Here is a 12,706-nt window from a genome sequence, read left to right on the forward strand (position 1 = left end):
AAGTTCTCTAACTGTATTGATGTATGCGTTCGCTTGTCTCTCATGTCGATGCAACGATGCAAATTGCTCAATGTATTACTGTGAAGGAAACGAAGGAGTTAGATAGTTGTTTGATATTTTTAAAATTTGAAAATGAAGCTTATTACGGGACATCCGAGTGGTCCCTATTTATTACTATTTCGACGAAAGGATTAGAAACATTATTATTTTAAACGTCCAGTAGAGTGGCTTTCATCGCCTGCTTGCGACTCACTATTGCCAACATAATGAACTGTTTGTGACCAATAGAAATAATTCGAATGTCTTATACTTTAATGGCTTACCTGAAATTGTAATAATGATTCATCGACACGAAATTGTCGTTTGAAATTGGTATGTCTTTTGTGTCCAAATTTAACTTGACTGATGTTAAACAAGTTTGCCGAAATCTTCAATAATCTTGTATTTAAGTTTAATTGCTTTGAAGAACTTTCACGTTCCAAATTCAATTATAATCTAAATTATGCATTTATTATTTATGTACAAGATCATTGTGCTTTGTAAGTAACGTTTATGACCTATTGGTTCTGACTTCTTATACAAATGAAAATTACTTTCCTAATCTTGCCCAATAGTTTGACAATATTCTTAGGAATTTTTTATTCTTTTAGTTGACGGTGATTAGAGCTTCGAAACATAATGTATTTCGCAATTTTTTAAATTTTCTTTATCAATTGATTAATTATTCTCGAAATAATTTGTGAATGATAGAGCGCAGAAATAATATCGAGATTTAATATTTTTTCACCCTTATACTTCATAGTAGTAGAATATATTTTCAAGTACGTTTTAATTATAATTTTATAGATTTTATTCGATCGACTATTAATGTTAACGGTAATGTGGTAAGTCAATGGAAAAAGAAAAGCAGAAATAAAAATGGAAAAAAAATAATAAATTAAACATGTAATATTCATTAAATGAAAAAACGAATGTGCACATTATTTTGGCTTTCTACGTACTTTCATTATAATGTAGTTAAGAAAATTGATTGAAAATATTTTAATTCTTTTAATCATTTCCCTTTCTCGAAGAGCATTCCCATATTATAAAAAGTTAACATCAAAGAATAATTCATAGCAGCTTTAACTAACTAGACTTTGACAAAAAGAATATAAATATTTATTTAATTAAAATGTCTATCAATATCTTTTTATTGTAGTTACTTCGTAAACAAAAAGAATGAAAAAAAAGAAAACTTGTAGATTAATAGATATCAAAATTTCCCCGTGCGTATGCATATCAGATAAAGGAAACTATTTAAAAAGACATGTTATTTGAATATCATTTGTAGTAATTTATATTTTATAAGATTAAATAGAATTTGCGCGGTTGTGTTTACTGTCTCTCATTGTACATTTATTCCCAATGATGTTTTATTATTAGAACATATTTGTTCACGGATAGAAAATTTGATAAATCATAGGCATAACAAACCTTACCCACCAACTACGACTATTGCAAGAAAAAGAAACAATGCTCAACCATTATATTCAGCTGAATTTATAAGTAAATTGTAAGAGGTTTCTAATTTTTGCTATTAAAAATGTCCATCATACTTTTCGACTTCTGCCAAATTTGCTAATGTTAAAATGTGTAAAATGCTAAAGTGTCCAAAATATCAATAAACGTGCGACAAATTAAGGGATTAAGGGATAAAATTAAACGTCTGTCTGAAAAAATGTGCACTAAACCAACCAAGAGCAACTATCAGGGAAGAAGAAATTAAATGAAAAACTTTTCCCAGGCAAAACAGTCTTGAATTTGTTGCTTACTTTTCCAGACTCACTCGATAAGACGGCAACTTGAGAGCCTTTTATATAAGCATAGCAATTATTTTCATTGAAAAATGATTGCTTGTCAGCTAATGCCAAAGCTTTCATTTTTTATTCGAAAGCCGGACGAAAAGTCGAAAGGCGGGATGGGCTGATTTTATGCGACGGCGTAATCAGTTTCTACAAACGGATTCGCCTTCTTAACGCCGGCAGCACTCCTCCAATTATGAAAATCGAGTGCCGACACAAACGTCCTTGGCTCTAAAGTGCTTAATCGCAGGCATGCCAGAGTAATTATTCCCCGCAGCCGAGCACGAGTCAAGCCGCGATGATTAAGGGAGCCGCGAGGGAGGAAGAATCGCGCCCTCCCATCGACATTAACCTAGACATCTCCACGAGGGCGCTCGATCTCTCAGGGGAGGCTTTCGATAACCGCGAGGCACCTTCGTGTCGCCGGCCTTACCCCCCCCCCCCACCGAGACAGCCACCGAGGCCGGATAAAGCGGGCGTAAAAAGGACGAGGAGAGCCCGCGAGCGTCGAAAGCCGCCCAAGATAAACAAAAGGGAGCTGACGCCCGGAGAGGGGTAGCGTCGTACATACCTCGTTCCCTCCTCGCCTTACGGCAAGCCGTTCGGTCCGCGGGTTGGTGGGGGCGCGCGCAAACCTCGGGGCGCAGGCGTCCGCGAGCCGAGCGGAGGCACGGAGGCGCTCAGTCGTCAGGCGTACCCCGAGCCCGGGGCCTCGCGGCCACGACGACGACGCCCCAGGCAGCAGTCGCCCGCTAGGGCCGGCACGCGCGAGTGATGTCCAGCACCGAGGCGACGCGCCACGCGAGCGCCCGCCTCGTCGAGATCCTCGCCAAGGCGGCTAAGCTCGAGGTTACGGGCGAGGAGCTCCTGGGGACGCGGCCCGCGAGGAAACTCCTCGCCAGGACGAGCGGCGCCTTTGGGCGATGCGCCCTCAGGCTCGGGCTCCTCGCCCTCGTGCTCGCCGGCCTTTACGTGTACGCGCGCTGGCCGACGCAGGAGGTCGAGACCGTGAGGACGGTGCTCAGGAGGACGGTGAGGCTTAACAATACATCTAAATTCCAAATTCGGATCCCAGCGAGAGTCCTTAGCTTCGTGTCCAAGCCGGCGAGAGCCTCGCCTACTTCCCGTCAAAATTGCATTACGTCCCGAGACTTCCACTCCGCCACCCTTATAATCGGATTTAAGCGACGCCCGAATGCCCGATGCTACCCTAAGCTCGATGCGCGTTATCAGCGATCGCGTCACGCGTCTTACACCACCAATGCGACAATTACATCCGTGTCCCATGCGCATTATGCGAGATGTCGCGTTTTATAACGCGCTTGCCGATACATTTTAACGGCAAAATTGAATTTCATTAGATTACGGCGCTTCCACTTTATTTAAAAATCTCCTATCTGGAGGAACACAGTCGAACGACTTGATAAGAACGATAGAACTCGCAAGCTAAAACTCACGTAATTGTAAATGTCGAAAGTATGTACATTTTAACGCCTCGTTCGTAAAATTCATAAACGATACAGCAGCAATCTTAATATTATTATTACTATTATAATTCTGCATTTGCGAATAACCCAACAATCGGCCTCGGGTTAATTAATTACAAAAACTCATAGATTTCGTGTAATTAGGATGAAATATTTAACTTTAATAAGAGAAAAAGAAAGTTATTAAAAAAATGAATTCTTTATTTTATATCGTAAAATCATTACACAAGCGTCACTTATAATTGTAATTCACTAATTATTATGAAAAATTTAAACATTCTTAATATTAAAAGCTTTAAAAGTCATTTAATTATATTTATAAGTGTGTAGGTATAGAATACTTATACAGATTATAATGCTTTAATACTCTGTCTTCTTAATATGATTTTATATAATATGTTATTTTTAAAATGAATTGACTGCTTAGCATTTCAAAATTAAAATCTCGTTGTTTAAATTTGCTTGTCATAAGAAAAGGACACGGTGGCATTTGAAGAGATAATGACATTATACGTTTTTAGCATCCTTTTATTAATTAAATTACATTTAAAGCTTAACATGTGTACATCGTTTCAATATTAAATGTTTCATTAAAATTTAGAATAGAAAACTTCTTTAACTGGTAGAAATACACTTAAAATTAAAATTTGAACGATCCTATTCTAATACTCTTTTTAAACCAATATATTTCAAAATATCTATCTTGGTAATATATGTAAAGTAAAAAAATTAAACTTCATACGTTTCTCAAATACACCAATACATTATATAATATTGCAGTTTATTTCATATATATCAGTTGATATATATTGATGATTCTATTATCCAGTTTTATTATTTCTAAAACGTCGCGTTTGCTTATAATAAATCAAATTTAATAGGTACAGAGATGTAAATTAATTTTGTTAATACTTTATCGACGTTTATTGTCATTTACAAATATATATATATATATATATATATATATATATAATGAAAACAACATGTGTGCGTGGGCGTGCGCGCGCGTATGCGTGACAGTGGGAGTGCATTTATATATATTTACTTTTTACAGTACAAAAAATATTATTTGACATTTTTATCTTCTTTTATAGAATAAAATCCTTTATATAAAATTGAAGAATATAAATATCATATTTCAGAATTAAATAACACACCCAATGTAATAATTTATATGAATTTATATCTATAATTTATAATCATTGATTAACTAAGCTACATAACCATACGTACCTAAATACAATTAAATAAATCAATTTCATAATTCAGCTAGCAATGCAGTTATTTGAAAAATAAAATATAAGATCGAGTATATAAAAATAGGGCACAGTGTAAATTATATTCAAATTTGTCAAATTGTTTTAAACTCAGTTGCGCGAATGTTCGTCTATGAAAAAAGAAAACAACAACAACAACAACAACAACAACAACAACAACTTAATTTACTAATTTTATTATTAGATGCTTTTTCTCTATATTGATAATTGTGCGAAATTCTAACTACACGTATAAACTTTTTAAAGCTTTCTTTTCAATAAATGAATATTATCTTTTATCCGATCGTGTTAGTTCATTCTCTAAATAATTTCAAACACAAACGTACACGCTCGCCCCTATAAAACGGTAAACTATATAGACAATATATATATATATATATATGTTTTCTTATTTTTGTAGAAGCTTTAATAGTGAGATATCCACGAGTGTATTTGTTTACAGTTTAGTATTTTATAATATCGCTTTTCTACGGCATAAGTAATTTTAATATACCAATCTATAGTGTGCACACTCTCTTTCATGACTCTCGCTTCAAATTGAAAATAACCTTGGGAAAAGGCTTTTGGCTAAGATCGTAAACTAATTTTAATGCACATTAATGAAATTTTGAAATCGCAGAAGAAAATTAATTTTATATGTTATAGAAATAAATATGAATATTGCGTGAATGTGAAAAATACGCGAATCATAATGAATGACGCAAAGGAATTTTTGGTTTCATAGGACAAAACTTATCCTGTCTATAAATATATTTACATTTATATGTCTTTATTATCATTAATTATTGTAGCAATTATTTTATTAATACTATCATAGTTTATTATAGCATTTAACAACTCAATGTAGATAATATAATTGCTAATATATATTGTATTTTCTACTATTTTAATTGCTGCACTGAACATTACTTAAGAGCTTTTCTTGAATGTACTATTAAGTTATCTAGAGTACATAATATTAATTTTGACGTTAAACATTATTTGCATGTATTTTAATATATACTATTGGAAATGACAATTTCAGTACACTCGCATGATATATTCTCGCCTGGTTTTCTTTATTTTATTTATTTATTTTTTAATTATTTTCATAATAATCGACAGCAGCCAGGTGTGAAAAACCGTGTATACATCCACATAACTAATTATTCAACAAAGGAAGCGTTCATCCTTCGAGTAATTATTTCGAATGTTTAGCAGCCGTCGGTAATTAAGAACATCAGACGTATGGATTCAATTGCTCTGGCGGTCTTACAATTAACTGTCTTATTAAGTGTTGCCGTGAAAAAAAAAAAAAAAAAAAAAAAAAAAAAAAAAAAAAAAAAAAAAAAACAAAATCGAAGATATAAAAACAAGTGGAAAGGAGAAAGACGCTTTAGCATTGAAACAAGATCATGCATGTACATGAATTTGCGATTACGCATATAATACGAATGGTATGGGTGATGCGCGTGTTTACATACATACGAGTATCTCACGCGTGCTTGAGCTTGCGCGCTTTCGAACCTCCTCGCAATGATATGCTGCGTTCTTGTATGCAAAGCTTCCCGGAAATGATCTCCTACGCCATGTAAGCCTTATCTTTGCGTGGCTGTACATCTTTTATCATTATTTCTCACGGCGAACCTGTTGTAATAATGTTAGAGAAGCGCAATCCGAGAAAAAGAGGATGAAAGGCTTCTCTAGATCTCAATTAGGATAAACAACAGCCGAGTTTTTAAGTGTTACATTAACGAATTTAAGGCTGGAATTTTCTCTCTCTCTCTCTCTCTCTCTCTCTCTCTCTCTCATCTCCTCCCTCTCCGCCATCCCTTCTTCTATTTAACCCTTATTTTTTTCAAGCATAGAACAAAACGAGAGATCGATTTATTTTAATTTCAATTGATGCTGAAACTACATGCACTCGTCGAATTTGAACTGCAGTAATGTCGAGTGGTGCAGCAGCACTTAATGACATGTTTTATACAAGAAGTAATTTACCAGCCCATTATTATTCCCCGTTTCGAATCAGTAATAATAAGGATTTCTCTAATATTATTGCCATTATCTGTGCTTTGATGTAGAACAATGCGAAAGAACGTGAAAATCATTAAAAATTGAGATATTCTTGTTTTACAGTAGCTTTCAAGGATATATATTATGCATAGAAGACTCACAGGGTCTCGTGTATGCTTCATCTTCGTAATTGTGTATTATTAGTGAAAAATTCTGTTTCACCATAAAAATGGAAACCTGCTATTTGACTTAATTTAAATATACCGCAGGTGATAATTAACACAGAAACATAAATTAATTTTAGAAAATTGTACGGAAAGGAAAATATATCGAGGTTAGTCGAAACCAGTGGCAACTGAAAATAAAATGTAGAAAGTAATTTAATTTTTTCTACAGAAGAATGAAATTTCTTAAAAAATAAATAATTTTAATATAATTAAATTAAAACTTCATCGCTTAAAGCAATTTCATATATTTATATGTATATGTATATTAAGGGTATTTATTACTAAGTACTTATTAATACTTATTCGTTAATAATTAGCAAATATACTTAACTCTGGATGTATACAGATTTAATAACATACAATCGGTAATTAATTAATAATGAGATTCTCATGACACCTATAAATTTGTTGGCTATATACGTAATAAAGCAATGATTTGTATTCGTCGTAAAACTCAGTAAATCCCTCATGGTGTGCGTATAATCCGTCAGCTGACTTTGCGATAAATTTTAACAGTCCGTACGGCAATGCGGGGGCGGCCGAATTTTATTTGCGACGCTGTAGCACGGAGGCGCATAGAGAACAAAGGCCGCTGGTAAAAATTTTTGCATACGCAGGCTCCATAACTGTCGGGGCTGTACCTGCTTTCCAAAGTCCACTGATGATATATTGTCTTGCTTTTTCCACTCGGTTACTTTTTCTTTTCGCTTGCTCTCTTCTGTCGTCTCGTTTAATGTTCCCTCTCGTTCTCGCACTCGCCCTGACACCCTGCCTCACACTTTCTCACTTTCTGCGCCTCATTGTCACTTCCATTTAATTTACTAGCGAAAGAGAGAAATAAAGGAGAGAAAAATGAATCTCGGGTAATAATGCATTAAGACTGACTCAATTTTTTCGTTAATTGTACTAGTGGCCGAATCTTACAGGGTTAAGAGTACGACAAAATTCTAACGAAGATCAAATTTTCCCTACGGTTCTCAAAATAACTCAACTTTAACTTTCACTACCTTCATTATGCAACATAATAATAATGATACTGATATTAATATAATTGATCGTGCTATATTTATTTCTACATGGTTATAACTCCAATGAAACGTGTATTAATAATAATTGCATAATACACAAGGACAATTTTTTCCTATTTAGATCGTCATAGAAAAAATCATAGAGAGTCATAATAATGTATACTATTTATTTTTAATGTATTATCTCTCGAGCAACTGATACTCTTTTGTTAATAAATCCGATTATGGGGTAACTTTGAAATTATCTTTAATTGGTAGCTTTAGGTGCATTTATACATTAGAGGTTTTATACTCATTTTATCGTATTTTTTCAGACGTAATTTTACTTATCTCCCCCACTCAAACAGTCAATTATTTAATCGAAATATAATTAGTTATATAAATTTGATCTATTTCATAATTTTTATGTATTATATGTATTTTAGTATCATAAAACAATGGATCTCAATTATTATGTATAATCATTTAAGGAATTTTAATTTTAATCCTTTCATGAATGAATAGAGTCATCATATATAGATTCCTATATATTATTAATATATAAAAAATAATCGTGGCTATTCAAAACAAAGTCTATTTGCCAATCAGCTTAATATATTTATTGCATCGTATTGCTTAAATTATTATGAGGCGTTTGAGATTATTGCTAATAGAAAGTGTTGAAATCTTAAATAATATTTTTTCTAAAAACTCGTAATTTTATAAGATGATGTTTATAAATTGCACGAATAGATGGATTACGTAAACAATTCATTGTTTAGATCTACTTCAAGAAAAAGAGTAATTAGTTATAATTCGAGCTTGAATCTTATTTCTAAATATATCGAACCGTACTCTTTAACGTATTATGTTAATGGACATTCGATAAGAATTATTTTCTCCTTTCATAGCTATACTATTTAATATAATTATTAGCTTAATAAAAAATCATGTAGAGATATTACGATTAGTTTTATTTTTATTTAATATTGATATGCAAATGCACGAATCCATAATAACAATAACAGATTTAGGATAAAATCATTTATAAAATACCACAATTTGCACTTTTTGCCAAATTATTAATTCAGATGATATTTTAGGATTATTATCCAAGAGATTTTTCGATATATTGACATTTTTAAAAGATACTTACTTCCTTATAAATGCATAAAATAATGTACATCAGTTATTCAATTTATTATTATTTTATATTAAGCGTCATTAACATAATAACTTTTGCGATTAGTTACTTATGTTTACAATCGTTAGTTAAGTAAATCATGAGATACAGGTTATTTTGTTATTTGGAAGTTTAATTTTTGTAAGATAAAAACAAATGCAATTAAGAATATATATTACATGCTGTATACCAAGTGTTTATTTACGAATTTATTGAAGTATATTTTTATTATTGTCAGTGAAAGGATGTAAAATTAGAAAATATTGAAAAATTTATAAACATAGAGTTAGTAATTTATTTCCTCATAACTATGTTATTATATAATATGAGATAAAATAACATAAAAAACTTTCAAAAACATTCAATCGATTTATTTAACATTTGATAAATCTAGCGAAAAGTATGTAGATTCGTATGTAAGGTAGTTGAAGATATTCGAAGAAAGTTCTATAGTTCATTGAATATTTTCTTTTCCTTCGGCATATGGTCCCACTTGGCTGAATTAGAGGCTTTTATTGTGATGAACGTAGCCGGCATTATTATTTATATATTCTATATCTGACGTTCTATACGTGACGTTATTCTATAGAAAATAGGCTGTATTGCTTTGTTAAAATACGATTTTTTAAAGTCATAATTTTTACTAGATTTTGTAAAAATCTGTATGCTACTAAGTTTTCAGTTGTTTTTCGAAATAGTAACATGTAGAATAAGTTTCCATTATAAAATACTAGAATTAAATAATTAATGAAAGAGTAATTTAAATGTAACTGTAATTTGGTCTTTAGAAACTTTAGGACAATGAGTTTATAAAATTGTCAAAGAAAAATGAGATAATAATGGATGATAATGAAAGTTATTCGGTAGGAAAGAGCTGATTGAGAATTTTAAATTTGATTCTTTAACGTCATGAAAAGATTGAAATAACCAGATGAAATGATAATGAGAAAAGAGCTAGCATTCGTTAATTTTATATTTCTTAAACAACCAGATTAAAATTATAGATGCAAATTATTAATATGCTTTCATAATTTTGCTCATACTTTATTTTTCTTAAATACTATATTAATTAGATTTATTTTTATTTAATTATTCATTTATTTTTATTTATTTATTAATTTTGTTATTTATTTTATTTATTTAGTTATTTATTATAAACAAGATTATTACAATATGAATTTTACAATTATTTGTCTCTATATGTTCATTGAATTGATGGAAAAATTATTTATAAGAGCAGTATAGAAACTGTATTTTTATTATGTCCCTCAAATTTTTTTTCTCTCTATAACGTTTATTTCAAACACCTAAAAGCCTATTTATTTTTACAACGGAGCTTATTCACGATTTAAAAATATATTATATTGTTATATATACAGATAATATAGTGAAAGATGGTATGAACGTTATTAATAAATTATTATATCCGTGCATATAAGTTATCTGAACTGAAATCCATAGCAATATTAATAGCAATAAAAATAAAGAATAAAATTAACACTTATTGATAAACTATGAAGAAATCTTATTAATAATATAAATTAATTTATCAAATTAAAATTTTTAAGACTTTCTAAATGCATTTAATAGGAGTATTCCGAAAGGCCCTGTATTCGAATAAGTTACAAAGTTAAAACCGACTAGGAATTAGTTACTAATAAGTTGTATTCAAATGTTATAAAATATTTATTAAGCAGATATGTGTATATATATATATATATATATATATAATAGAGTTTATTTATACGATTTTTAAAAGTATTTCTACAATTTTATATAGTAATGTATCATATAATAAACATAATAAATGATTTATATTTTTAATCATCTTTTTGTACGAATAGGAATAATGCTATAAAAATATTATTGGCTTATATAGATTGCAAAATGAAGAATGCAAATACTTTCAGTCGCATTTTGATCAGAAAAAGCAGTTATTGAGAAAAACTTGTGCTACTGTTTGAACGATCCAAAGAAACTGCCCGGAGGTCTTGTGTATAAATGGACAGAATAAACAGAACTGTAGAACACAGAAATGTTTGATCGCGACAACTGTAAAAAAGTCAGCGATAAAGCTTTAAGAAACGTGTGTATATATAAATTTATACTATAAACAATAAATTAATAGATAAAAATAAAAATGATTTTATATCTATTTTTAATCATATTGATTGATTATTAATATTACTGCTTGGACTACTTGGCTTTTATTACTGAAAAGAGATTATTTTATTGCTATTAATAAAATTATTATATTGGCGATAGTTAGTTACACTTACAGTATTCATCGATGAAATATGAATTTATGTAAAAACAAATTATTATTATTATTATTATTATTATTATTATTATTATTATTATTATTATTATTATTAAACAAGTGTTTAATTGTACAAGTGAATAATTAGATTTATTAATACTAAATTATTAATAAAACGTGCAAAGCTTTTGATTAATATATTTTTTAACTTAATTATTAAGTGAATTAAGAATATAGATTATGCTAAAATTTGATAATTTAATTAACTTAATTCGACTAATTAATTCGTGACTAACTAATGAATTTTACTGACTTTAAAATATATTTCTAAAATGACGATAGAAATACAAATATTTAACGACATTCTGAAGAAATTAAATATAATTTTTATACTATTTTATAAAGAATAAAATGGTTATAATAATAAAGAATATCTTGTAGCGACTGACTAATTTAAAATGATAATTTAATAAATTAAGTAAATATCTATTTATACGTTTTACGCAAACTGAAAACTTATTTGAATACTCAAATAGAAGAATATATTTAGAGTCGTATAATTTTTATTCAATTAGCTATACGATTTGACGTACAATTGAAAAATCTCGCGTACAATTTACATTAAAGTGTCGCATCCTGTTATTAGATCATTTTCTCTCATACGATAATACATTTTCGAAATCTAGGAAATCACTATTATAATTTAAGTCATAGTCATAGAAAATATTTACCTCCGTCATATTCATTGATAATTGTTATTATTTATAGCTCGTATATATAAACAGTAAGAAATTATGTTTTTCAAATTAAGTTTATCTGAATTTACTTAATATTTCTTATATTGCAAACAATGTAATAATGGACATTATGAGATTTTATGCAGTTGTGCATGCGCAAATGATACTTCAGTTCGAATCTTGAACTTCATTGATCTAGAAGGAAATGGCGTCGAGATATAATATATATAGTTCCATTGTATCTTTTTCTTATTTAATAAAATTAATGAAAAATACTCAATTTATGAAGAACATTTAGTTTACATGGGATGTTTATTATTTTTAATATTTATGTATTCATATGTCATGAGTTATAACGAAAAGTAATGCTTTTTGATTGTATTGTTAATTTTGTTAATTTAACAATTCATTTCAAATGAAAACATAAAATATTGACAATAAAAGACATCCTGGGAAAGAAATCGAGAGACGAACGAACGAAATTCATTAGAGAAACATAATTAAGTTAAATCAACTGCCATCATTAATTTATTCAAATCAAATTCACTTCATTGAAAAATGTATCCTTGAAAGCGAATAAATATCCCGTCATATGTGCACACATGAACGGCGACATATTGTGAATTAAGCTCCTGATTCGCAAGTGAACCCCTCGTTTAATCATACAGCATCCAACACTTTCATTTTTA

The 12,706-nt window shown here is 30.1% G+C and overlaps 1 protein-coding gene across 1 annotated transcript in view; it reads left to right on the forward strand.

The window, feature by feature from the left end:
• Window positions 1–2,540: 2,540 nt before the first annotated feature.
• LOC105368580 (uncharacterized) overlaps window positions 2,541–12,706 on the forward strand; it is a 59,316-nt gene continuing 49,150 nt past the window's right edge. The window contains exon 1 of the mRNA XM_011507612.1: window positions 2,541–2,876. Coding sequence (XP_011505914.1) covers window positions 2,619–2,876 — 258 coding nt within the window. The 5' untranslated portion in view covers window positions 2,541–2,618. The remainder of the gene's footprint in view (window positions 2,877–12,706) is intronic.

Source organism: Ceratosolen solmsi, unplaced genomic scaffold, assembly GCF_000503995.2.
Source record: "Ceratosolen solmsi marchali unplaced genomic scaffold, CerSol_1.0 scaffold1, whole genome shotgun sequence".
In the NCBI taxonomy this organism is placed as follows: domain Eukaryota; kingdom Metazoa; phylum Arthropoda; class Insecta; order Hymenoptera; family Agaonidae; genus Ceratosolen; species Ceratosolen solmsi.